Source organism: Lissotriton helveticus, chromosome 4_1 (assembly GCF_964261635.1).
Source record: "Lissotriton helveticus chromosome 4_1, aLisHel1.1, whole genome shotgun sequence".
Classification (NCBI taxonomy): domain Eukaryota; kingdom Metazoa; phylum Chordata; class Amphibia; order Caudata; family Salamandridae; genus Lissotriton; species Lissotriton helveticus.
In genome coordinates, this window is record NC_136063.1 from 133,131,936 (window position 1) to 133,159,609 (window position 27,674).

General features: G+C 46.5%; 1 protein-coding gene across 1 annotated transcript in view; it reads right to left on the reverse strand.

The window, feature by feature from the left end:
• Positions 1-27,674, reverse strand: part of LOC144827959 (uncharacterized) — a 1,280,260-nt gene that overhangs the window by 554,536 nt on the left and 698,050 nt on the right. The window contains exon 11 of the mRNA XM_078686117.1: positions 14,330-14,365. Within this exon, the coding sequence (XP_078542243.1) occupies positions 14,330-14,365 (36 nt within the window). The remainder of the gene's footprint in view (positions 1-14,329; positions 14,366-27,674) is intronic.

Here is a 27,674-nt window from a genome sequence, read left to right on the forward strand (position 1 = left end):
ACGTAGTTCTGGATAGCTGGCAAGGCTCCATAATTATGCCCATATACAAAGGCGGAGAAAGAACTAACCCACTCAATTACCGATTAATAGCACTGCAGGACGTTGAAGCTAAATACTTCGCATCGCTTCTTTTAAAAGATTTGGTAAACTGGTTGGGAGAAAGAGAACTTATTCCTATTAATCAAACGGGGTTCAGAGAAGGGATCGGAACAACCTCGAACATTTTATCTATCACAATGGTTGCTGAAAGATGCCAGCGTACTAAACAGGACTTGCACTTGTGCTTTATAGATCTGCAAGCTGCCTTTCACAGCGTGGACCGGAACCTGCTGTGGGCAAAGCTGAGAGCATGGGCGATACCTGAGAGCATATTAAGGGGCCTGGTATTATTTTACTCAGAAACATGGACGCAAGTAAAACTCGGGGATGGATCCCGCTTATCGAGAAAAGTGTACACCACAATCGAATTAAAACAGGGTTGCGTCCTGGCTCCACATTTATTCAATTTATTTATTTCAGATCTTTCTGGTAAACTAAACGACTGCAATGCTCACTCTCCGAAATTAGGCAACTTACAACTTACACACCTGGCATATGCAGATGATATTGTGCTTCTAAGGTTAACAAAAGTTGGACTGTCCAGACTGCTAACTGAACTCTCATATTTCCTGTCCACAAACAAGCTGGCCCTTAATTCATCAAAAACTAAAGCAATGTTAATTACCAACCGACGATCTGTACATCACAATATCCGGTTAGAAGGAAAACATTTGGAAAGGGTATCCTATTATAAATACCTGGGATATTATATCGACGATAAGCTTGCCTTAAGAGAGCAGAAAAATATATTTGACACAAAGAGCAGGGGCCTTAATATTTGCACTTAGCACTTTGTCAAAAAAGTTGAAAGGTCCATCGTTAAAACCGCTTTAACTGTGATTGCTAGCAAAGCGCTTCCCACCTTAGTTTATGCAAGTGTTGCAATGCATGGTAAGGATTCTGAATTTCTATAAAACTTAATAACTAAAATTTATAAAAAGGTCTTCCAACTCCCCAGTTCAGCCTCACCAGCGCAAATGCGCTTAGAATTCGGTCTAATGAACGAATCATTGGGAAGACTTTATACATGCATCAAGGTGTGGTATCGAATTAAGAAAAATGGCAGTGATAATAATCTCAATGAATTTTTATGGCAGGAACTGGAAATGCAAAAAAAATCAGAGGCAAATAAATTCCTGTCCCACGCACTTGAGCTAACATGCTCTTCCAACTTATGGGATAAAAATTTGCCATTTATGTCATTCAAACAGGCATTAAATAAAGCCGCCAAATTTCATTCGTTGATCACAGATAAAGACCTTTTTTTCACATCGTTCCCATTCATGGACTGTGATCAATAGTTACAAAACACTTACTCCGGCGGCCTATCTGGACACAACTTACTCTATTTTTATCAAAAAAAGATTGATGGCCATGCGCTTCGGCAAATTTCCAACTCTTGCCGATGAGCCTACCTGGAAACACATTGTATCCGCTGATCGTCGTCTCTGCGGTAACACAAAGGAAGATTTAATTCACATAATATGCCATTGTAAGAAGCTGAACAGGGAGCGAGCGTTTTTCTTAAAGAACATCTTTCTGGTTAAGAGACTACGCACATGAGGGGGTGTGGCCAGGCGCAGAAGGTAATGGCCGCCTGAATCCCCAGCTCCGCCGGGACCGTCAGTGTCCCCTTCAAAATCCGCCCGAAATCCTGGCTGGGAGGCTCTCTGTAGGTAGCCCCCAGCTCCCTCAGGTCCGGTGACTCCTCGGTGTCAATTCCGGGCTGGACGGACCCTCGGAGGCTCCGAAAACCGGCCGCGACTTACAGCGGCGACCCGACGTCTCACCCCTGGAGCCCGCAAGCGGCCGCATCGACCACTTTAGATCCTGGATTTCGGCCTGCCGCGGCCCGCGGCTGTGAGGCGCGAAAGGCGGGGGGCGTGGCCTCCGCATCGGCGCGAGAACATCGAGGCGCCAGGAGCGTCTGGAGAGGTGCCGAGCGAGACCCCTCGGACCCAGGCGACCCGAGAACACCAGTACACACCTTCCCAAGCGGTGAGGAGAGCTGCCACACACGGCGTGTCTACCACTGGGGGGTGAGGAGAAAATGACCGGTCTGTGCTGCTCCCAGCCTTCCATTGAGTAGCTGCCCTTGACCACTCCATTCAGACACCCTCCTGTAGGCCGGACAAATACCCACGGCTGTGGAGGAGGCTTATCCGGGGGCATTGGCGACAGGGGGACGGCCTTGAGTGATAACGGTCCTGGGAAGCATCGGATCGCGACGTAAAGTCTCGGGGCGCACCCCTGGCAGTGGGCCCCACACCACTATAGCGCCTAGACGATTGCTGCAGTGGGATAGAGTCTCTGTCTCTGGCTGAGATCGGTTGGAGCGGGGAGTGGATCGGAACTGGCGGCAGCCCGGAGGAAGGTGGGCGACGGACCGTCTGACCCCAGAGGCACTAGATCGATCATGAGGCCCAAAGGGGGTGCAGTGTCCCAAACAAATAAACTGGATCAATATACAGTGCCTAAGAATCAGACACAGTCTGGGGGAGAGACAAGGGAAGTCACGGAGAAGGCGGAACCCTCTCTAACGTCCATCATGGCTGCAATCCAGACACTGGGCACTACCCTTGAAACAAAGATGGACAAGATCACCATCGAAGTGAATCTGCTCCGCACTGACTTGGGGAAGACCACGGACCGCTCGAAGGCCAACGAGGTGGACATTAAGGCCCTCCAGGAGTCGGAGAAGAAGCTCGCAAGCAGGGTCAACGAGCTGGTCCACCAGCACCGACAGATGGCACTGCGGCTTGATGACCAGGAAGGTAGGGCTCGGAGGAGCAACATACGCGTGGTGGGCGTAGAGGAAGGACTGGAGGGTGACAGTATGGAGCTATTTCTAGAGGACCTGATACTCCGTCACCTTAAACCCAAGACGCTTTCCAAGATTTTTACTATAGAGCGGGCCCACCGGGCTCCGATTCCTAAGCCCAAGCCTGGAGCCCCACCACGAACAATTATCGCCAAAATCCTCAATTACCGCGACCGGGATGCGATACTACAGGCTGCCAGACAACACGGTGACCTACAATACGAGGGGTCCACAGTACGTTTTTTCCCTGACTTTACGCTACAAGTGCAACACGAACGGCGATCTTTCCAGGGGGTCAAGGCGGCGCTCCGAGACCGTGGTGTTCGATACATGATGTTCTTTCCCGCGAAACTAAAAGTTATACATGATGGCCGGTCCCATTTCGTCACCTCACCAGCAACGGTACAGGAGTGGATTGACGCGACGTTGGCTGTGGCCCACCCTCCTCAAAATGGCGGGCAGTGGAGAGACAATGGACACCCCTCTCCGGGATCGGCGACGGAGGGAGCTGATGCGGGTGGGCAGAGTCAACGATCCTGGCGCTTGAGGTCAAACAGTCCCCGCTGGGACTCGCCCGGAGAAAACACAGCGCAATGAAGCGACGCACACAGGACTCGGAAGAAGCCGGACAGTAATGTATAAAGTGTGCTTGTTTGTGTGCCTGGGCGCTCTGAGGGGGCAGAACGGGGCCTGCCCAGGAATTAAGGGCCGGGCTCCCCTATTGTACTCGCACACCCAAGGCCTGAGGGACTGAGGGACCTGGGACACTGCCGGGTGGTGGCCGGGACGGAGCTGGCCACGTGTATCCCAAGTTAGAAGTTCCTCGGTGTTTCACCGGGGTAGGGTTGGGCGACAGGCGCTCTGCTAATTGGGGTGGTGGGTAGTTTGAAACCCACGGAGCAGGGGGCAGGGGGGGGGGTTGTTTTTGCAGAGGTGGGCGGGATGGCTGGGGTCCATACAGGGAGGAGAGCAGGGGTATTATCGTATATGCATGTTACTGCCTGCACTGTTAGAGCCTGTCGGGGGGTACCAGGGTGGGAGATGGCAGCTGGGGGGGATCCGGGGAGGGACGGGGAGTTGGGGGTTTGTTATGGTCGTACGGAGTGACTGTCTATGATGTCCTTAATGGTTCAGTGGTGTAACATGGGAATGGCTTACAAATCAATGGTTATGGCTAGGCAATGGGAAAAGAGCTTAAGAATCATGAGCTGGAATGTGAATGGGCTCGGGGACAGACTAAAGCGCACTATAGTCCTTCAACTCATTAAACGACACCAACCGGACATAGTAATGTTGCAAGAAACTCACCTACTGGGTAACACATGCCACGCCCTCAACAGGTGGGGCTACACTCTCGCTTCACACTCTGGCTTCACCTCAGGTTCCAGGTGGGTGGGGATCCTTTTGCGCCGCTCGTTGCCCTTCCACATTGATAGTTCCAAATCAGACCCGCAGGGCCGCTTCACGGTGTTCACAGGAAGATGGGAGGGATACACGCTGAACCTGCTCTCGGCCTACATCCCGCCGGGCTTGCAGGCTCAAGCCTTTGCGGACTTGGGCAAATTGCTGCTCTCCCTTCCCGAAGGTCAGTTAGTATTGGGCGGGGACTTCAATTCAGTAGTGTCAGGCGTCCTCGATAGACAGCCCCCCAGAGACCTTCCTCAAGGGCAACGATGGTTAGCTGACTTTCTTGAGGCCTTTGGACTCACTGACGTTTGGCGTCACCTTCATCCCACGAATAGCCAATTCACCTTCTTCTCTGGGCCGCATCATACTTTCTCACGCATTGACTACATCCTCACCGTCCTGCAGCACCACACTATAGTACGAGAGGCCACACTCTTAACCCGGGGCATTTCGGACCATTCACCAGTAACCTCACACATCACGTTCGGAACCAGAAGGGAGGGGTGTGTTGCGCCGATAAACCCCTGGCACCTAAAAAACGAGGACACGCGGGGGAAACTTGACACCTCTATCGCCCACTTTTTTGAAGAGAATTTGGGATCGGTAGACTCCCCTGTCACGGTATGGGAGGCATTTAAAACGGTGGTGAGAGGGGAGGCGCTGTCAGCAATCGCAGGTACGCGACGAGTACAGCAACGTCAGGTCACTACAGTTGAGGCAGACCTTGCTGAACTGGAGGCTGCGGCGCTCGAAACAGGGGCCAGGATGGTTCGACATAAGTGGCAGGTCAAGTTGGCAGAATACAGAGAGCTGGTCTCCCAGGAGGCCCAAACGGTGGCTAGACACAGGATGGGGAGGTTATACGACCAGGGCGACAAAGCTGGAAAGTTCATCGCCTGGTTAGATAAAAAGCAGCAGGCCAGGAAGATAGTCCCGCTACTTCAAACGCAATCCGGTGAGATTCTCACAGAGCCTCGAGATATAGTGGATGAGTTTGCTAGACACTACAAACAGGTCAACACGAAGGTGTCTGACCGTCCAGAGGAAGACTCTATAGCCCTCCTCGCTGATATCCGAATGCCGTGTCTATCTGATGATGATCGAGAGACCATTGACAGCCCACTTACAGAGGCCGAAATACAGCGCGCGATAATGGAACTCCGGCCAGGGAAAGCGTTGGGTCCCAACGGCCTCCCGATAGAACTATACAAGATTAAACCTGAGACCATCAGTAAGCATCTCAAGGCCATGTTTGAGACCAGTAGAAAGGAAGGAATACTGCCGCGCGACCAGCGCATTGCCACTATAGTGGCGATCCCAAAGGAGGGGAAACCTGTTGAATACTGTGCATCATACAGGCCAATTTCACTCCTCAACGCTGAGCCAAAGATACTGGCTAAAGCACTCGCCAATAGACTCAAACCAGTACTGAGTACGCTGGTACATCCTGGCCAGTCTGGCTTTATGCCACACCGAAATACGGCCCTCAATATCCGACGCCTGCACGGGGTGCTTGGGCAGCGCCATAGACTGACGGAGGACGCGGTGGTGGTCTCCCTGGACGCCACTATGGCGTTTCACACCCTGGAATGGCCGTACATGTTCGCTGTCCTGCGTAAGCTGGGCTTCGGACCCCAGTTCATGTCGTGGGTTTGTCTCCTTTATTCGGACCCGCTGGCACAGGTCCTAGTGAATAATAAGGTATCGGAGGTCTTCACTTTAGAGCGGGGAACTAGACAGGGCTGCCCCCTTTCCCCCCTCCTGTTCGCCCTCTCCCTCGAACCGTTGGCTGCCTGGATCAGACACGACATATACCTTCGCGGAATAGAGTGGGCAGAGGGATGGGAAGATAAAATATCCCTATACGCTGACGACATTCTTCTATACCTCTCCAAACCACGCCGATCGATCCTTGCTGCACTCGACATCTTCGCTAGCTTTGGTCGTAATTCCGGCTTCAGAGTCAACTGGAGCAAATCGTATCTCTACGTCCTCAGAGGGAGTCCCCCGCGGCTTCCCGACACGTGTCCCATCACAGTCGTTGAGGAAGGCTTCAAATACCTAGGAGTGTTCATCTCCACGGACAAAGCCTTATCCTATGAGCGTAATCTTCTGCTTCCCCTTCGGCGTCTCCAACGAGAGGCCAAGTCCTGGCAGGATCTGCCATTGTCATTGCTAGGCCGGGCTGCCTTATTCAAAATGATGATTCAGAAAAGGGGGTGGTGATGAACAGAGTGCCTGAATTAAGCAGACCACTCTTACCCAGTCCAAAGATCAGGGCTTGATCCATCACCGTTTTTTAGCTCACTGCACCATCCCAGCTCAGAACTTGGCTATATGCAAATTAGTCTGTTCCTATCCCAGTGCATGATGGGAACAGGGCAAACCAAACTACCAAGCCAATTCTTATACTGGGAAGGAAACAAGCTTCCGGGGACCGGTTTCTGCCATTTCAGGCGTCGTCGGCCCGACTTGCTTGAATCCTGATGGTGCAATGAGCAAGGGACTCACATCTGAATATACCCTTCCACGCTTATGGTGGACAAAATGATTCAGAAAAGGGGGTGGTGATGAACAGAGTGCCTGAATTAAGCAGACCACTCTTACCCAGTCCAAAGATCAGGGCTTGATCCATCACCGTTTTTTAGCTCACTGCACCATCCCAGCTCAGAACTTGGCTATATGCAAATTAGTCTGTTCCTGTCCCAGTGCATGATGGGAACAGGGCAAACCAAACTACCAAGCCAATTCTTATACTGGGAAGGAAACAAGCTTCCGGGGACCGGTTTCTGCCATTTCAGGCGTCGTCGGCCCGGCTTGCTTGAATCCTGATGGTGCAATGAGCAAGGGACTCACATCTGAGTATACCCTTCCACGATTATGGTGGACAAAAGGATTCAGAAAAGGGGGTGGTGATGAACAGAGTGCCTGAATTAAGCAGACCACTCTTACCCAGTCCAAAGATCAGGGCTTGATCCATCACCGTTTTTTAGCTCACTGCACCATCCCAGCTCAGAACTTGGCTATATGCAAATTAGTCTGTTCCTGTCCCAGTGCATGATGGGAACAGGGCAAACCAAACTACCAAGCCAATTCTTATACTGGGAAGGAAACAAGCTTCCGGGGACCGGTTTCTGCCATTTCAGGCGTCGTCGGCCCGGCTTGCTTGAATCCTGATGGTGCAATGAGCAAGGGACTCACATCTGAGTATACCCTTCCACGCTTATGGTGGACAAAATGATTCAGAAAAGGGGGTGGTGATGAACAGAGTGCCTGAATTAAGCAGACCACTCTTACCCAGTCCAAAGATCAGGGCTTGATCCATCACCGTTTTTTAGCTCACTGCACCATCCCAGCTCAGAACTTGGCTATATGCAAATTAGTCTGTTCCTGTCCCAGTGCATGATGGGAACAGGGCAAAACAAACTACCAAGCCAATTCTTATACTGGGAAGGAAACAAGCTTCCGGGGACCGGTTTCTGCCATTTCAGGCGTCGTCGGCCCGGCTTGCTTGAATCCTGATGGTGCAATGAGCAAGGGACTCACATCTGAGTATACCCTTCCACGCTTATGGTGGACAAAATGATTCAGAAAAGGGGGTGGTGATGAACAGAGTGCCTGAATTAAGCAGACCACTCTTACCCAGTCCAAAGATCAGGGCTTGATCCATCACCGTTTTTTAGCTCACTGCACCATCCCAGCTCAGAACTTGGCTATATGCAAATTAGTCTGTTCCTGTCCCAGTGCATGATGGGAACAGGGCAAACCAAACTACCAAGCCAATTCTTATACTGGGAAGGAAACAAGCTTCCGGGGACCGGTTTCTGCCATTTCAGGCGTCGTCGGCCCGGCTTGCTTGAATCCTGATGGTGCAATGAGCACCCCCTTTTTGTAATTATTTTGGCCACCATGAGTGTGGAAGGGTATGCTCAGACATGAGTCCCTTGCTCATTGCACCATCAGGATTCAAGCAAGCCGGGCCGAAGACGGCTGTAATGCCAGAAACCGGTCCCTGGAAGCTTGTTTCCTTTCCAGTGAAGAATTGGCTTGGTAGTTTGGTCTGCCCTGTTCCCATGATGCACTGGGCCAGGGACAGACTAATTTGCATATAGCCAGGTTCTGAACAGGGATGGTGCAGTGAGCTAAAAAACAGTGATGGATCAAGCCCTGATCTGTTGACTGGGTAGGAGTGTTCTGATTAACTCAGATACTCTGTCCATCACCACCCCCTTTTTGTAATTATTTTGGCCACCATGAGTGTGGAAGGGTATGCTCAGACATGAGTCCCTTGCTCATTGCACCATCAGGATTCAAGCAAGCCGGGCCGAAGACGGCTGTAATGCCAGAAACCGGTCCCCGGAAGCTTGTTTCCTTTCCAGTGAAGAATTGGCTTGGTAGTTTGGTCTGCCCTGTTCCCATGATGCACTGGGCCAGGGACAGACTAATTTGCATATAGCCAGGTTCTGAACTGGGATGGTGCAGTGAGCTAAAAAACGGTGATGGATCAAGCCCTGATCTGTTGACTGGGTAGGAGTGTTCTGATTAACTCAGATACTCTGTCCATCACCACCCCCTTTTTGTAATTATTCAAAATGATGGCGCTGCCCAGGTTTCTATACGCCCTCCAAAATTACCCTGACCTGGTGCCTAACGCCTACTTCACAGCAATTGAAGCCGCTCAGCATACCCTCCTTTGGGCGGGCGCCCCTCGTATTGCCTTGACAAAACTCACATTGGGGTGGTATGACGGTGGCATAGCCCTCCCCGACATCCGTAAGTACTACTGGGCGGCCCATCTATCAGCGATTAATCAGGGGACCTATGGGGATGGCAATGATCCGGCCTATGGGATAGACAGATGGCAACTCCCGGGGGGGAACTATGAAATTGCACTCTACTCCAAAGGGGGTAAACATCAACTCACGGGACCTACTCAACACTCGGTACAGATATGGCACATAGCCCAGAAAAAGCTAGGCTGGTCCGGGGTCCTCACCATGGCTACACCGCTATGGGCTTCTGATAAGTTAGGCAACCTGGGTCGTTCTAAAGGGTTCCGGGAATGGGACCTGATTGGGATCTCCCAAATTAAAGACGTCTGGGGCCCTAAAGGTATTCACACATTCGCCCACATGCAGGCAACGTACGAATTGGCGCACACAGAATACTTCAGATACTTACAGGTGCGACACTCACTTCAGACAAACATTCCGCCTGACACGACGTTGCCTCTATGCTCACCTCTTGAAGACAGGCTATTAGATGGCCTTATGCCAGAACATGCTATATCTCTCACGTACAAAAAATTACTCAATAACTCCCCCGACCTACTCCTTCCCTTAAGAGAGAAATGGACTGCTGATGGGTTGATAATTGATGAGGAGGAATGGACGTACGCTCTTGCCTCTCCCCGCGAGGTGGCAATATCAGCCCGACTGCGCCTAATTCAACTGAAAATACTACACAGAATTTATATTTCATGTACGAGGCTGCAGATGATGGGGAAAAGTGGGGACGGACTCTGCAGAAGGGGATGTGGTGCAGAGGGTACCTTCTTTCATATCCTTTGGGGGTGCCAAAAAGTGCAAATGTACTGGGGGAGGGTGGTGCGCTGCATGCAGGAGGTGTGGGAGGTAGAAATTCGACTGGAGGCCAAAAGATGTCTGCTTAACATATGGGGACCAACTGACTTATCACACAAAGGGAGGCTTTGGGTAACACTTGGGCTGATGGTGGCGAAAAGGAACATTGCGAGGATGTGGGGAGATCCCAACCCGCCGAAACTGAGAGACTGGAAATGTCACATGGACTGGTCCATGCTGCAGGAGAAGACAGTGTATGTCTCACGAGGATGTCCTCGCAAATGGGTGGAAATATGGTCCAGGTGGAACGAGTACAGGGGGAACATATGTGAGCCTCCTATAACCACGCAGTCTAGCTCACTGGAAATATAAGGCAGACCATTGCTACCTGACTCCAAGCACACAAATGCGTTTAGGTACCATGCATGCACCGGAACTGCTCTAAACCTGACAGTCATGTAACTTATCGACCAAGTTAAAGGGGGGTTTGTTTTCTGATTGTTTCCGTTTTGGGAAAAATGTATACACTTTGACCTTATTATCCATGTTAAACTGTAAAATGTGACCTTCCTAATCCCTCATTATCCTTCGGGATCTCATTTATGTACACTCTGCAACGCCGCCGTACCCCCGGGTTGACGGCACTGGGCTGTGTCTTTGTTCTATGAAAATAACTAGGTTTTTGACTGTTTGCCGGCCCGACGGGTTGTAGGCGAGAAATGTTTGATGTGATCCACTAAATAAAGGTCTTTAAAAAAAAATAAAAAAAAGAGACTACGCACATGCAGCAGTCATTGGTGGCTTGGACTCAACAGCTCCCCAAATGAACTGTAAGATTGCAAAGTTTTTGTTGGCCTTTGAAAAATGCTCGAAATCTAGCCCGGCAATGATAATTTAATAACTTTAAGACTTATTTGGACAGAGGACTAAGCCTGAAGGAAGTTTTTATTTTAAGGTTTTAGGAAAGATATCATTTGGAATTCACTTTTGTTGAAATTAATTCTTATTTGATTTCTTTTTTTAGGCTATCTTATTTTAATATTGGCTGTATATTGTAAAGGAAATTTGTTATGGTTTCAATTAACTAAACAATAAAGAATAAAAAAAAGAAAGAAAAATTCAAAGTCTATCCCAGCAGATCAGAGACTCATTGAATTTGTTCTATTATATTAAAGAATGTGTCCATAAATGTATAGCTTTAGTGTTGGATTACAATTTATAGCTATGTTAATGATCTGTAATTATGATATTGCTTTAGATGTCAGATTTTGCCCCATAGGTATTTTTCTCGGCAGTGACGTACCTTGTCATCACACTGATTGCATGAAGCTGAACTCAGACAAGACGGAAGTCCTCATCCTCGGACCATCCCCCTTGGCCTGGGACGACCTCCGGGTGGCCACCTGCCCTGGGCACCGCCCCCAAACCCACAGACCACGCACGCAACCTGGGCTTCATCCTGGACTCCTCCCTAACGATGACCAAACAAGTCAACGCCGTCTCATCGTCCTGCTTCAACACCCTGCGCATGCTCCAGAAAGTCTTCAGATGGATCGCCACCGCGACCAGGAAAATGGTCACCCAGGCCCTCGTCACCAGCCGCCTAGACTACGGAAACACCCTCTATGCCGAAACCACAGCCAAGCTCCAGAAAAGACTGCAGCGCATTCAGAACGCCTCGGCAAGACTCATCCTGGACATCCCCCGCCACAGCCACATCTCTGCCCACCTGAAGAATCTGCACTGGCTCCCCGTCAATCAGAGAATCACATTCCGGCTCCTCACCCACGTACACAAAGCTCTCCACAACGCGGGCCCCATGTACCTCAACAACCGACTCGCATTCTACACGCCAACCCGCCAGCTCCGCTCCGCCAGCCTCGCCCTTGCGACCGTCCCACGCATTCGCAAAGCCACAGCCGGAGGAAGATCCTTCTCCTACCTGGCAGCCAAGACATGGAACTCCCTCCCCACCCACCTCCGGCTGACACAGGACCACCTCGCCTTCAGGAAGCAACTCAAGACCTGGCTGTTCGAGCAGTAGCGACCCCTCCCCCAGCACCTTGAGACCCTTACGGGTGAGTAGCGCGCTATACAAATTCCTTTGATTGATTAATTGATCAGTTGCTTAAACCATATCTGCATCTGCGGGACTGTCTGCAATTTTACATTCTGTATGTGAGGACCGTGGCTTGTGATTAATGTAATTGTAATTATTATTATTTGCATAATGCTGGGTTTATATTGCTGTGGTTTTTATTAATTAATACAATAACATTTGAGCTATACTGAGAGTGTATATCAAATTGTGTCCGCAGTGAGGACCTTATTCAGAGTTAGACTGATTTCTGTCCCAAACAGTGGCATGCTGATCACCTCTGCAAAGCCAGTGGTGGAAGAAATACCTTATTTGTAGTTCTCTGTCATAGCGTAGGGAGTTTACAGGCGCGGCTGGCACAGGTAAGAGTGATGAGGCGGGCGGGTGGGCAGAGTTGACAGATGACGGGGCAGGTAAATTAAAAGAAAATAATAAATATAACCACTTACCATGTGCTTGCCATATCACCGACTCGGCAATGGAGCAAGCGCAAGGTAAGTGATTTAATTTATTTATTTATTTTATTTTACTTATCTAGTCGTCTGTCGACTCAACTCACCCACCATCCACCCCTGCTCCACCGCTCTTACCTGTGTCGGACGCACCTGGGAAGATTCCCCACGACATGGACTGACTTTGTCATCAGTTTTATGTTGCTGCCAATGAGCACCCTCGGAGAACATACATCATTGCTAGTCTTTGACATTTAGTGCTCTTCTGTAAATGATATACTAATCAGAGGAAGAACTACATTATGCCTCTGTTAAGGCCATTTAATTTTTCATAATGCCGCCCAGGATATTTGTTTTTACAAACCATGTCCACTATGGCGATTTGGTGCAGTATGTCAAGCTTTCGCTGGGCAGTCTATGGTGTCAGAAAAGACTCTTAGTTATCTGTGATCGTTTCTGAAGGGCTCGGGCTGTTTAATGCCGGAAATTTTTTTAAACAACTGTTATGCTGTAAAAATGGGTGGGATGGTGTCTGGTTACAAAAAGGCTATTTAATCTTGTATAATTCTTTAGGTGTATCCACTAAGCTTATTATTTCTATTATGTATAACGTTTTTAATGAATTCAAATGTACTGTATATGCGCTTTTATGATTTTAAAGGATAAAGCTTTATTGACTTGACTTGGCCAGTCCCTGTTGGTTGAACTCCACCTATAATTGTTGATACTGGAATTACACCCCACTGTGGTTGATACATTTGCAATGAACAGTCAACCTCTGCCAAGAGCCTTACACTGTGCATCAACAGGTGTTGCTGCTTTTTAGTAAAATTTGATCCGTTTTAGATTTAAACATATTTTTGTTAAAATCAGCAGATTAAGTGGCAGATGATGGATTATGAGGCAGCTGTGACATCCATAATTATTTAGAAGACGCTGGCGCTGCAAAATCGCATAATTTCTGTAGCCCTGGCCATAGCTCACAGATCTCGGATGGTTGTAGTGGTTCTATCAGAAGACCCGAAATGTGGAAAACCACTCTGGTGAATCTAACTAATGAACCATTTCTACATTTTGTTGAACCAACCTAGTGATTGTCTTTCGAATCCCAAAGTCGGTATGTTGGTGCTCTGCAGTGGCTCACACAGATCCTTTTTCTCTTTTCTTGCAGCGACTCTCATGTAAGCCCCACTTCTGTGTGCACAATTCATTGGCGCTTTTCTGTGCCTCGCACTTTTTATTTTTTTGTCACAGACGACGTGCATTGGTGCCATCTTTAACCCCCCTTCCCGTTGTCGTGCCTTGTTTACCCCCACCCTCCCTCCCATTGTTCGTGCCCCCTCCCTACCCCTACACCCCTCAGCTGTCAGTGCCTTCTTACCCCCGCCACACCCAATGCAATAGGTCTTGCATTTACGCAAGTTTGAGCTATTGGCATTGTAAATGACAATGCTTTTTATTTATGTTTTGGTCTTTCAAACATAAATAAAACACATTGTTATTTACAATGCCAATAGCTTAAACTTGCGTACATGCGAGATCTATTGCATTGCAAATGCTTGTTTTTCTGATGCAACTAACAACCATTGACAAAGCCAATAATCCTGACTTCTTGTAGGTAAAATGTTACTTGTTATATGATATATCTGGATGCAATGACAGAAACAGCAAAAAACAAGTTGGGCAGCACACTATATGCTAAGCACAGATTTTTAGTTTAGGTGTTTTTAAGCCATGCCCTTAAATGCATCCCAACGGCCCTTTGAGAGACCCCCCCCCCCCCCACACACACAGTTTTTTTATCCCACTTAAGGTCCTACATTTTACTGCAGGGGACCGGACCATTATTGAAACAGGCTAGTGTGCTTACCTGGTTCTGGACTATCACCAGTTTTCTTGGCAGAATCTGTCGAGAGTAAAGAAAAGGTTTAAAAGAAATATTTCATATTACAAACAAAATACAAAATACATCCTGCAAACATTTTCTTAAATGCAACACAAATCCTAGCCCTTAGCCAGGACTGTCTGAGCCCCGTACAATAAACTCTCATGGCCTTGGAATCAATGGATTTAAAGCAACAAACAATGCGTTACTTACTTCCGGTAAGGCTATTTCCGGTCGATACTCTAACTGCAGATTCGTTACTTTGTAATTCCTCACCTTGTGAATCTCCTTACACACTAAACTGGATCCAAAGACTGATGTAATAGCTACAGGTGGAGCCACTGGCCATGGTTGCAACTTCAACCCACCTCCGGACATGACAACACGAAGCTGCATAAAAGTGCCATTGCAGTATGCTGACTTCAGGTAAAACATTATTTCTTTCCATGTCAAAGACATGGAACATAGCAGACAAACGTAATGGTAGCTGGCTGTCTGCTAAGTTTAACGAAGACCCTTATTACATACTGAAAATCTGTGCCGCTTAAAGGGGAGGCGGGAGGGTGATGAGGAATCTGCAGGTAGAGTAACCCTGAAGGTAAATAACTTAAGCTGCTGGATACTTCTAACCGCAGATTTCTCTCTTTGTGAATCAAAGTCAGAGGAATGCCCCTTCCTAAGAGGTTATTCAGAGGAGTGGATTTTTACAAGGGTACTGCAGAAAAGAGAGGACACAAATTCCCTCCCTAATAAATTGTGAATCAATGCTGTGGTGTCTGATAACAGTGTGGGCTGATGATTACATGGCTGCTTGTCAGCTGTGTTATTCTGGAAGGCCCTGAGAGCAGTAGTTACGGCTTATGAGCTAGTGAGATAAGCTATAAGGCACTCAAGAGGATCCTTTTTGGCCAGGGTGCAGTATTGCTTGAAGCAGAGGGTAATTCATCAGAAGAAGGTCTGATTCTCGACTGCATTTCCAATGTTGACAGCAGCAAACTTAACAAACACCTGATTATCTTAACTAGAGTCTCCAACAAGTCGATTGAGAGCTACTAGTGTCTTGCAGCCTGCATCAAAACTACCTGTCAGCTGGTTTGAGAATATGCAGCTCCAGTTTTGCTAAGCAGGCACTTTAAAAGATTGTACGGATTATTCGTGAGGCTAGGGAAGATGGCAGTAAATGGCTTCCTCTTCTGAAAATTGTCTTATTTTTCTTTTTATTTCTCAACTTCTTTCTTTTTCTCCTTTCTCTACTCCCTTCCCTTCCTTTTCCTTATTTTTCTTAATTCTTTCTATCTTTGTGCTCTCTTACCTTTCTTTACGTTTTGATTTATTCTCGGTTTTCCTGCTTTCTCTTCTTTTTCCCTCTTTGTTCCTATAGCTTTAATTCTTTACTCCTTCCCCTTTACTGTTCGTTATTTTTGCTTTGCCTTTCTCTTTTTCTTTATTTTCTTCCTTTATTTTTGTATTGGTGTTCTTCTTTCAATACTTTGTCTTCTTTCTTTCCCTTTCTTCCTCTGATACTCTTGCATATCATTCTGTCATCTCTTTTTTTTGTTCATACTTTCTTTTCTACTTTCTTCTTTCCTATTGCTTGTTTCTTTGCTTCTTCCTTATCTGTCATTATTTTTTCTCTCCTTTTCTTTATTCTTTGCTTATTGTTTATTTTTTTCTTTCATTCTTATGCCTTTTCTTCTGTTTCTCTGCCTTCCTTTTTTCATATTTTCTGCTGCTTTGTCTTTTTTTTGTTGCTTTTCTTCCTTTCTTGGTTCTGCTTCTTTCTTTTTTTCTTCCTTCGTATTTCTTCCTTTTATGTTTTGAAATGTTTCTTCTTTCATCTTACACTTTTTTCTACCCTTCATTTTTGCTCTTAGACCTTCCCAGGACTCTCTGCACCCTCCATGGGTGACCAAAGGTGACCTACCTTTAGGGCCTCCCTCTGTGTCACTAGAACTATTCCCTGGGGAATAGAGTTCACCAGTGAGGGGTCTTCAGACTCCTCCTGGTCAGGCTCACAATTGGGGTTACTGGGGTGAGACACCCCTGACTCTTCTTCTGGAGTCACATCAGTCATACCCACATTGTCCTGCACTGCTGACCTATCAGGATTCTGGAAGTCATCCTACAGGAGCTACTCTAAGAGCGGCTTTGTGTTAGGGTTGTTACCTGTCTTATGTTGTATGCATGCAGCCAAGGTACTAAGATCCTGGAACTTAAGACCACTGTATTTAGAGGGTGGGGCCTCACTGGACTCATCGTCGAAAGGCATGGTACTAGGAGTAGTGTTGTGTTGCACCTACCTACCCTAGTGAAAACTAAACTCCCAAATATTAGAGAAAGGGTTGTGCTAAACTCTCACCTACCAATCCAAAAAGTAAAGTAGAACTTCCTAGATTAGAAAATATTACATGTGCCTAGCTAGTGATTGTTTTGCATGCAACTTTCACCTACCGTAATTGATAAAGCTGTGTAGGCTTTAATCCCAACCGTTGCACCCAATGTAGGAGGCTGGGTTAATATCTGCTGCACACTTATTTAAGGGGTGCAATTGAAGTGATTCAAGCAAACCTTATGGGGATTTCAGTGATCTTTGAATACCTTTGAATGCTCTCTTAGTGGTTGTTGTGGAGAGCAACCTTCAGGCTTATGTTTAAGGAATGTAAAGCAGCTTGTTTTACCAACTTAAATCTGTAGTGTAGGCTAGATGAAAAGAAACCCCACAGTGTTTATAAAAATTGGTCTTATTTATTACACACACTGTCACTAACAAACAAGTTACTTACCTTCGGTAACTCATTATCTGGTAGAGACTCTAGCTGCAGATTCCTTACCTTTGAATTTCCGAGGCGTCAGGCTGGATCCGGAAACCTTTGCTGAGCAATACCCCTGTGCGTGGCGTCGGGTGGGTCCATTTGGCTCAACATGCCGTTGTCGCCGTTGGTAGCATCTGTTATGACGTCACGGTGCCTATATAGGAACCCCCCAGGAACACAGACGTCAGTACTTTTCATTTTTTCCATGCCAGAAGTGCAGAGCCATGAAGTAACTCACGTAGTAGTGTGCATAACTAATGCCCTGAAAAGAGGAGTAACGCTAGCCCTACAATGTTAGTGCGCACAGTGGGAAGGCACGGGTGGGGCTGTGAGGAATCTGCAGCTAGATAGTATATTGCATGCGCTGCCCAGGCTTGACCTAAAAAGGAGAAATGTAACCACAGAAACAGTCAACATTTTGAATATTCAGTGTTGGCAGACATCATCCATTTGGGCAAGGTGTCAGCACCCCCGAGCTGTGGCATTCGTTCTGGACAACTTGAATAAACAAGGAACAGGTCCTGGGCTGTGTCAGCCACTTGGTGCCAGCTAGTGTCGCTCAAGAAAATCCCCGGAAGAGTTTCACTCTGCAGCAGGTGATATCGTTTTCACTAGCTGGCTGAGTGTTGCGTCTTTTCCGGGCTCCTGCGTCACATTGTCATATTCCTCTGCAAGACAGACACCACCAACCAATCCCTAGCTTTCCAGCCAGTCCTGAGCCTCCTCCGGGGTGGTAAAATACCATGCTCGTCCATCTGCCACCACTAGCAGTTTCGCCAAAAACATAGTAGAGTAATTTATTTTAAGCTTTATCAACGATTTCTTGACTTCAAGAAAGGACCGCTGCATTCTCTGGACTTGGAGGGTAAAGACTGGGAAGAAAGCAGCATTATTACTAAGCATGGGCGGATTTTGCGAATTGGCAATCTGTGAAATTGCGTATTTACGGATTCGCAATCCGCAAAATCCGCGAACTCTCGCGAATTTTGCGGATTCCTTTTTTTTTGTGTTCGCAAGTGTTTCTGCCATTTCGCAAGGGTTTTTTACCAGTTCGCAAACGCGAACTTACTTGTCGGGTAGCAAAGGTCGCGACCATGTTGTTTCTACGTCTGGTTCATCACAGCACCCTCTGTTTCACCACTGCCACCCTCTGTTTCACCACTGCCACCCTCTGGCTCACCCATGCCACCCTCTGGCTCACCCATGCCACCCTCTAGTTCATCATTGTAGATTATGGGGGGAAAAGCACACCTGCCCTGCCTCAACTGACATGAATGAATTAGGGGCTGATTAATGTGTCACTGAATTTGAACTTCCAGGCTGGCACCTGCTTCCTTATCTGTAATTGCTTTCTGTTGCAGTGTAATTTTTTTAACAGGACCTTTGTTGTATACTTGTAGCTATTTTCTGAGCCTGCTGTGAAGGTCAGAGCAGGGTCATAGAATAGTTGCAAGTAGGCAACTGAACTCTGAAGGGGCCCCTCAGGAAGCACTACAGGGAATGGTTACTAATGATAAGATTGAACTTTTGCACCTGCTGAGTGCTTTCAGTTTTGCAAAAATCCAAATATCCAGCAGCATCCACAAAAAGTAATCCTTCCAGGCACTACAGGGAATGGTTACTAATGATAAGATTGAACTTTTGCACCTGCTGAGTGCTTTCAGTTTTGCAAAAATCCAAATATCCAGCAGCATCCACAAAAAGTAATCCTTCCAGGTCAAGATCCAAATCAAAGTGACCAGCACATGAAGAAAGCACTGGGAGGAGCCTGCTGGACAGGAACAGGAAGTTGGAGACTGTGGGGCACTTCCTTCCACCCCCCCCCCCCCAAAATGTACTCCTTGCGAAAAAAAAGTGCAGGCAAATGTCAACCTGAGGAGTTATTCTGATAAAAATCATAATTTTCAAGGTTTATGCTGCCTGCAGGTGAATTTCTTGTGAGAAATTGCAAATTTTGCAATCTCGCAATTGCGAGATTGTCGCTGCCCGCCGCATCTACGTGTTCGCAAGTGTTTACTCCCGCAAAATTGTATAGTATTCTTGTTAGCAAGTGCGACCAAGCAAAAAATCCGCTTCGCACGGATGTACGAATTTTTGGCAAGTTTGCGAGAGTTCGCGGATTGCGAATTTGACGAAAATCCGCAAAATCCGCGAGCGGAACGGATTTTACGCCCATGCTTAATTATTACATCGGACTGGAGGTGCACTGCGAGTCTACACATTTATAGTGAAAAAACTGTATTCACAACTTCCTTCATACACTTTTAGTCCCTCAGGAAGGTGTGAGGCAATCGCATGACGAATATGAAGAATAAGAAGCCTGAACAAACCGATGCACTCAATACAATTTTGAGTTGTACTGGAAAATTGCTTTGGTATTTTATTTATGCATTCTTTTTTCTGGTTTTGTGGATTTGTATGATCAGAAACCTGAGGTTAAAGTGTTTCGATAAAATTAATTAAAAAAAATAAAGCAACAGGTCACAAGTAGGCCAAGCAGTGGTCCTGAGAAGTTATATGAGTGGAAGGGGAAGGAAACATGTCACAAGCAGAATCAACAACTGCAGGCAGGCGACAAAAAGCAGCAGGCCTTGAGGAGAATGGGAAACAATTTTGGTGTAAATACAGAACTGGAAAACCTTCCGGACCAGGGGAAGGGATTGGACAATACAAATGTGCAGTCGACTTGCTACCAAGAATTACTCTTGCCTCCGAGCCAACCACCTCCCTGTATGACTGACAAACCTTTATATGGCAGCTCCCTTTAATCACAAGCAATCTTTACTTCCCTCAACTTAGCAGTGCAGAAGACACTATCTATCTATAACAACAGCAACATTATGATCCAAGCATCAGACACCAACATGAATATCTTCAACGTACACTTTCACACTCTCTTGAAGACCAAGACTTCTAGCCAAAACACATATCTCAATCTCCAACATACTAGCAACCCTTTAGGTACTCTCTCGATCTCTACCTCCTGACAATCCACTCACACTGCTACACTTCCCAAGAAACTACCCTCTCAAGATACGATCCAATAAAACATTGGCCAACCACAGTACTCCTCTAATGAGCACGCCAACATGTGTTGCGCCCAATGCTGGGGTGAGGCAGCAGAACTTTCTCAAACGCACAATGATTGCATTATCCCAGGCTTTCCACTCACTTAGAAACAACTCTTTAAACATCTGTAGCCTAGACCTTCATGCCCTTCATGCCCCCTAAAAAACTTCGGGCTAGATGTATGTAAATGGTATTTACCGATTCGTAAATACCGAATTTTACCGATTCGGTATTTACAAATCGGTAAATGCTATGTAGGTAAATATTCAGTAAAAATTACCGAATCGTTAAGATTCGGTCATTACTGAATCGGTATTTACCGATTCGGTAATTGCCATTGATTCCTATGGACCTTGAGGCCCATAGGAATCAATGGCAATTACCGAATCGGTAAATACCGATTCGGTAAAATTACCGAATAGTCAAGGGTTGCAGGGTGTCACTTTAACACCCTGCTGCACCCCTGATTAGTGATTTTGTGCCATGTGACACACATACATGCCCTTAGGGCATGTATGTGTGTCACATGGCACACAAGGGCATGTATGTGTGTCACATGGCACAGGTGGTTATGCACAGATTTGCATATACACAGGTATTCGTTATTTACCATATCACAAAAGAGAGTCAGGGAAATTTTACATGTACTATGTGAGGTGGGAACTTCCGGTCCCCGGAACAGTATACAAAAACAATAGAGGAGTATCCCCTCAAGGACAGAGAACGAAGCCTCCGAGTCTGGGGTTAAGTGCTCAAGTCAGCACAATGTGCCCCAACCCGTTGTCGGATAATGCATATCCTTATAGAAGACCCCTCACTCACCAACCTGGTTGGTGACATGCTTCATCATCGGGGTCCCACCCCATAGGCCGAATGCCCACAGGGTGTGCTGCAACACCTGACTACAGTGGAGCTGGTTAGTATTTTCTTTCATGTGTGCATAACTATCAAAAAGTGTATTAAAAAGAGCCAACACTACTCACTTCAAGGTTTATTCTTGAGTGCTTGAACCCTTATAAAAACAGTGTGGCACCTGTGCCTAATTAGGTAGGCTTTGGTGTCTAAAGAAGTGAAGTGCGTTAAAAATAGCGGAGTGTGCTATGTGAGATGTGAAATTTTACAAATACTACTGATTACTAGGTCTACATGTTTCAACCATTGAAATGATTCTTTGGTTTTCGTCAGGACCGGGGTTTATGAACTGGGTGGTCCGCACACACTAAGGCGCGTCCAGCCCTAGTCCAAATGAGAGGCCGCAAATTGCGATCTCATGTAAAAAGGTGCGTTTTTCCTTATTCGGGAAAAAAACGCTCAAATGCGGAAACTACTGCTTCATGGGCATCAACGTTTCCAAGACGGCAAGAGTCTTTTTGGGGGGCTTCCACGTCCACTGTGGTGAACAGGCAGACAACAAGGTAATTCCTTACTAAAAATCATCAAATTTAAACAACTCTGCAAAGGCCAAATTCATTTGAAATGCTTCACCCTTGACCTTCTCATTGCTAATGAAGGTACTACCTAGAAAACCTGCTTCCGGTGGACTAGTCTGGACATTTCATAATGTTCTACCTTCACTCCGAAGGAGTTCCTCGCAAAGGTCAAGTACGCCAAACAGAAAGTGTGGTCCAGGGACATAAGACAAATTGACGCCAATGAGCCGTCTTCCAAAAATCAGGTCTATCCAGGCCAAGGGTGTGGAATTCCTATCGCCTGACGTCCAAGCAGGATTTGAAAATTCACAAGAATGTTACCAGACCTTCAGGTATAGTGACTTAGATAATCTACTCAACCTAACTGTAATGCTCTTGACCCATAAACTGGTTTCAAAGTATGTGATCATGGTCAATTATTTTAATTCATTGAGCTGCATTTACTTCATTGTCTCATATGATAGCACCTTCAAATACGCAAGTTCAGCATGTCTGCTGTACAAAAAACTATTTTCTTTGAATTATTAGACTAAGATTTGGCTCCATATACAATACAAATCTAGCCACATATAAGATACACATGACCTCTAACTTGCCTCTAAGTTCATTAACAGCAATGCCATCATGGTGGGACTTGAGTGTTTCTCAAATCATGTTAAAAAACTATCACTTTTAATAAAGACATAGCTAAAGCGTGAAGTGGTAGCACACTGTCATTTGCAATCAACACATTTTTGATTGAAATGGAAACAATATTTCCCACTGACATGCGATTTTACTAATAAAACTATACAGTGTACAAACAATGTTTGGAATTCATGGGCCCGATTCACAGAACTAATTTACGACAAAATCCTAAACTTACTACACTTGGTATTGACAAAACGCATTTAGTAGTCTTAAGTTAGGATTTTGTCTTACGTTTAACTAAAGACAAAATCCTAATTTAAAACAAAATCCTAATTTAAGACAAAATCCTAACTTAGGACAAAATCCTAACTTAAGACAAGATCCTAATTTATGACAAAATCCTAATTTAAGACAAAATCCTAACTTTACTTGGTCGAGGGATGTGCATTTAAATAAGTCGTGAGATATTGCCAATAGTTTTTAGGGCGCGATCGTGCTGGTAACTCCTCTTCATACGTCTGTAAGGTATCACGACAATAAGTCATGTCACAAATCCATTGCTTGCTGGTTGGCACCATTTTGCTCTCCCAACACAAGGAAACTCTACGCTTGTCAAGTACCAGTGCTATTATACAGAATTTCCGTTTCAAAGCGCGTACGTTTCCTACAATACCCAATAGACAGGTTCGAGCATCACATATAATGTCAACCCTCACCATTTCTGTCAACAAAGAGGTGATCTCCACCCAATAGACTTGTATGTTCAAACATGTCCAGTCCAGGTGTATGAAGTCTGCCATGTCTTTACCACACCGCTTACAGCACGCTTCATTTCGAAGCCCAAATTTATACATTTTCACCGGCGTGTAGTATGTGTGGTGTATATATTTAAAGTGTAGTATTCGGAGATTGCCGTTGGGGGTCAGCATTGGAGTCAGGGCACATGTTATGTGCCATTCGTCCTCCATGAGCGGATTATCAAGGACTCTATCCCATCTTTCCCACGCCCTATCAGTTGTGTATTTCATCTGATTCTGCGCTGTAGCGTACAGACGTGATACCATATGTGTAGTATTTGGTGAGGTCACAATTAACTGCAGCGTGTCTAGTTGAGGTGGCTCAGTAGGAAAACAAGGGTACATGTACTTGATTGCCCCCTGCAGTCTGTGGTAGTTGAATCGGAACAATAGTGTTTGATTTGTAATATATGTCAGGTCCTCAACCTTTTTGAACATCTCATCATTATACAGGTCACCCAGGGTGTCTATCCCAACCTGGCTTAATAGTTCCATGCCTACCATTTCATTAGTAACAGACAGTTCAGGATGATGGCTCAACGGTAGGGCCGGTGCATATAAGGGCAGCTTATCTGCCAGGTACCTCATTTTTTTGCCACGCTTTATTAGTGGTGTCTATCGTGTTGATGTCTTTGGCATGTAAAGGAGGGCGTGTGTGCGGTAATATAGATGTCAAAGGGATAGGTAAGGCGTCTCCTGCTTCCACTGCCGTGTGTGTCAGGTATGGGATTGGATGATACCAATATGTTGCGTATTGCGCCTGGGCACATAGATAATATAGGAAAAAGTCAGGTACACAAAGACCACCTTTGGAGTACGGCAATGTTAAGGTACGTAGCTCTACACAGGCCTGTTTCCCCGCCCAGATTAGCTTCAGTTCAGCCGCCGTGATGCGTTTGAATACCTCTTCTGGGGGTGGTATCGGAATAATGTTAAAAAGATATAGAAGTTTGGGAAGTGTCACCATCTTAACAATAGCAATTCTGTCTGCAAGTGATAGTGGCAATTGTATCCAGCAGTTTATTTTGTCATCTAAGGAAGACAGTGCTCTTCCATAATTAGTACGTATGACAAATTCCGGGTCTCTATGAAACCATACCCCTAAATATTTAATGGGATCATCTTGCCATTCGAGAGGGAATTCTGTGGCATGCGGCCTGGTGGTGTCAGTCAGGGGGAGGATAGATGATTTTGACCAGTTTATCTGGAGTCCAGAGTGTCTTCCAAATTTGATATATTCACGGAGGAGTGAGTCTAGGTTTTGTTCAGGCTCTCGCACGTAGAGCAGCATATCGTACGCGTATAACGAGATATGTAATGGTCTGTCTGGGAAGTGCAGTGCTGAGTGTTTATGGCGTTGTCAAACTTTGCAAGCTAGTGGTTCAAGGGCGATGGCAAACAATAACGGGGATAAAGGACATCCTTTTCTCGTACCACGCTCTATATGGATAGATTCGGATATATAACCGTTGACTCAAATTTTGGCTGTGGGGCGGGTATATAACAATTGTACCCATTGCAGGAATATGGGTGGGAAACCCATCCTTCTAAGCACCATGAAGAGGTAGGACCACTCAATGGAATCAAAAGCCTTGGCGGCATCCAGCATGACCGCCACTACCTTGGTTTTGGGTATCAAATAATGGGAGAGTACAAAAAGTGTCCTGGTATTATGTGTAGTTGTTCTAGTGGGTATGAAACCAGCCTGGTCCGGGAGGACTAACATAGTTATGAGGGGTTGTAATCTACACGCTAATAGTTTCGCTAGTATTTTAGAGTCGACGTTTATTAAGGACAAAGGTCTGTATGAATCACAGAGTTCAGGGTCCTTAGCAGGTTTGAGTAATGCTATTACCATTGCCTCCCGTAACGTTGGTGGCAATTCTGACCTCTCAAATGCTTCCCCTTACATCTCTAGCAATCGTGGGGCTAGGAGGTCAGCATAAGTTTTATAGAACTCACTTGTAAACCCATCCGGGCCTGGAGCCTTGCCATCAGGTAGAGTTTTTATGCTCTCCGTTACTTCCTCTGTCGTGATAGGTCGCGCCAGGTATGCCCTTTGTGCAACAGAGAGCCATGTAATTGCCACGTCCTCTAAGTAATCCATTACTTCCATTGCTGAGGCTGTGGGTTGCGATTTGTACAACATGCCATATGTGTGCACAAATCCGTCCAGGACACCCTGTGCATCTGAACAGATGCTACCATCCTCCGCCTTTATTTGTAATACTGTTTGGGACCTACGTTTTTCGCATATTTTAGTTGCCAATACTCGCCCTGCTCTCCCACCCTCCCCGAAAGCTCTGGCTGTGGGCTGCTTATTGATATATTGAAGCTCGTCATTTGCGAAAGATTGGTATTCCGTTAAGACCTGCCTTCTCTCCTCTAAGATGGAACGCTCTAGAGTGTCTTCATATCGTTTCTCAAGCGATGTCAGTCGTGATTCGCAGCGTGACAATTGCGTGTGAATATCTTTGAGTATCCCAGCATTTGTGCTTATGCGCACTCCCCTTATGGTTGCTTTAAATGCCTCCCAAAGAAGACACGGATCTTGCATAGTTGGTGCATTTAGTTGGAAGTAGCTATATGGAGGTGGGATGTAGTGTGGTATTTGGAGGGTCAGCAGTATAGGATTATGATCTGAAAGGGTCTTAGGTATATGTGTGATCGCCGTAGTCCAGAGTAGGGTGTTGTCTGAGCCAATCCAATAATCGATACGGGACCAGCTGTTAAAGGCAGCCGTGGAATGGGTTGCCTCTCTAGAGGACGGGTATTTCTTCCTCCATAAATCATGTAAGGTCAGGTCAGACATCATGTCCAGCACTTTAGCTCTAGCTCTGCGATGTGGCTCTATCGTTGGTCCTGATCTGTCCAGCTGATCATCCAACGTCACATTCAGATCACCCCTTCAAATCAATGTACTATTTTGCACATCATGTAGATAGGTGCCACACCTCATGAAAAAAGTCTGGTGCATTCACATTTGGACCATATGTGTTTATGAGTGTTACCCTCTGACCTCTCAATTTCCCCGTTAGGATGAGGTATCTACCTTGAGTATCCACTATTAAGCTGTCCTTGGTGAAATTGGTACCTTTCTTTATCAAAATCGTGACCCCCTGTGAGTAGGAAGAATAATGTGAGTGGTATACAGACTCAGCCCATCGTTTGCCTATGTTACACTGTGCAAATGGGTTTATGTGAGTTTCCTGCACAAATGCGATGTCCACCCGCCACCTATCTAAACAGGCCACCTATCTAAACAGGCAAAGATCTGTCTAACTTTCTTTGGGTTCACGAATCCTCGTATATTCCATGTTATCAAATTCAAAGGTGCCTTTCCAGGTATGGTATGTGGATTAGCCATCAGTGCCAGGTAAGTATGCGCCTTGTATATACGTGGTGTTCTCCGCCCCCCTTGGTAGTAATAACAGACATCTCAGTGCTAGAGTCTTAATTCCAGTACAGCAAGTCCCTGGGATTCCAGCAATGCATCTCAAGTGTTGAGGTCCTGTGAACTTAAACAAACTCCCATTCAACCTCCCCCCACCCACGCTTGGGCTGCTTTTGGGCTGCTTTAGGAGTGGTGAGGAGTGTTGTTTTGCCTTCCCATGTGACTTTCAGACGTGCTGGGTACAACATAGCGCAGTTCACCTGTAGGTCCCTCAGTTTTGCCTTTGCAGTTGCGAATTCCCTCCGTGCTTGTTGCACCGTCATAGTGTAGTCCGGGTAGAATTCCAGTTTGTTTCCTTGGTGGTTCACTTGACCCTTCTCTTGTGCCATTCTCAGTATGCTATCTCGATCACTGTAATTTAGTACGCGTGCCACGATAGGCCGCGGTTGGGCGCCCGGTGGTGGTCTGGGCGCGAGTGGCCGGTGTGCTCTTTCGACTATGAAGCATGATGACAATTGCTCCACCCCAAACACCTCTCGGCATAGATTTTCGACATATGTCTCCATCCTGCCCGTGTTTGTCGTCTCCGGTATTCCTGCGATACGTACGTTGTTTCGCCGTGATCTGGCTTCCAATTCCTCCGCCTTGGCTCTGATCACCTCCAGGATCTTTTCCATACCTTCACATTTCCCTGCAGTGACATGTGCCTCGTCCTCCACTGCAGAAATGCGATTTTCCGCCGTGTCGAGCCGTTCGCCCTGCTTGTCCAATTTAGCTGCCATATTATCAACACGGCATGTCAGGTGATCTAGTTTACCATTTATGTCTTGTAAATTGGTTTGGATTGCCTTCAGAATGGTTGCCATATTAGGTTTTGCGGCCACGTCCCCCTCAGTTTCTGTGTCTGAGTGAGCCGTCAGCCCTCTCACTGTTCTCCAGGACTCAAAGTTTAATTTTGGTTGTTGTTTGTCAGGCTTTCCCATCCTGGCGTCAATAGGTAGTCTTTTGCGTCTCCAAACCGTACCCCGTTAGCCGGCACCGGCTTTCTAGTCACCAACACGTTTATTTTGCAATTGTGCAGGACGAGGTGCAACCGTCACCGCGGCATGTATAGTGGCTATGGCAGGGTATTAAGTATGCAGCATATCCGCACTGTCAGTTAGTTAGTGCCAGCGAATCTTCCTTGCTCCACGATGA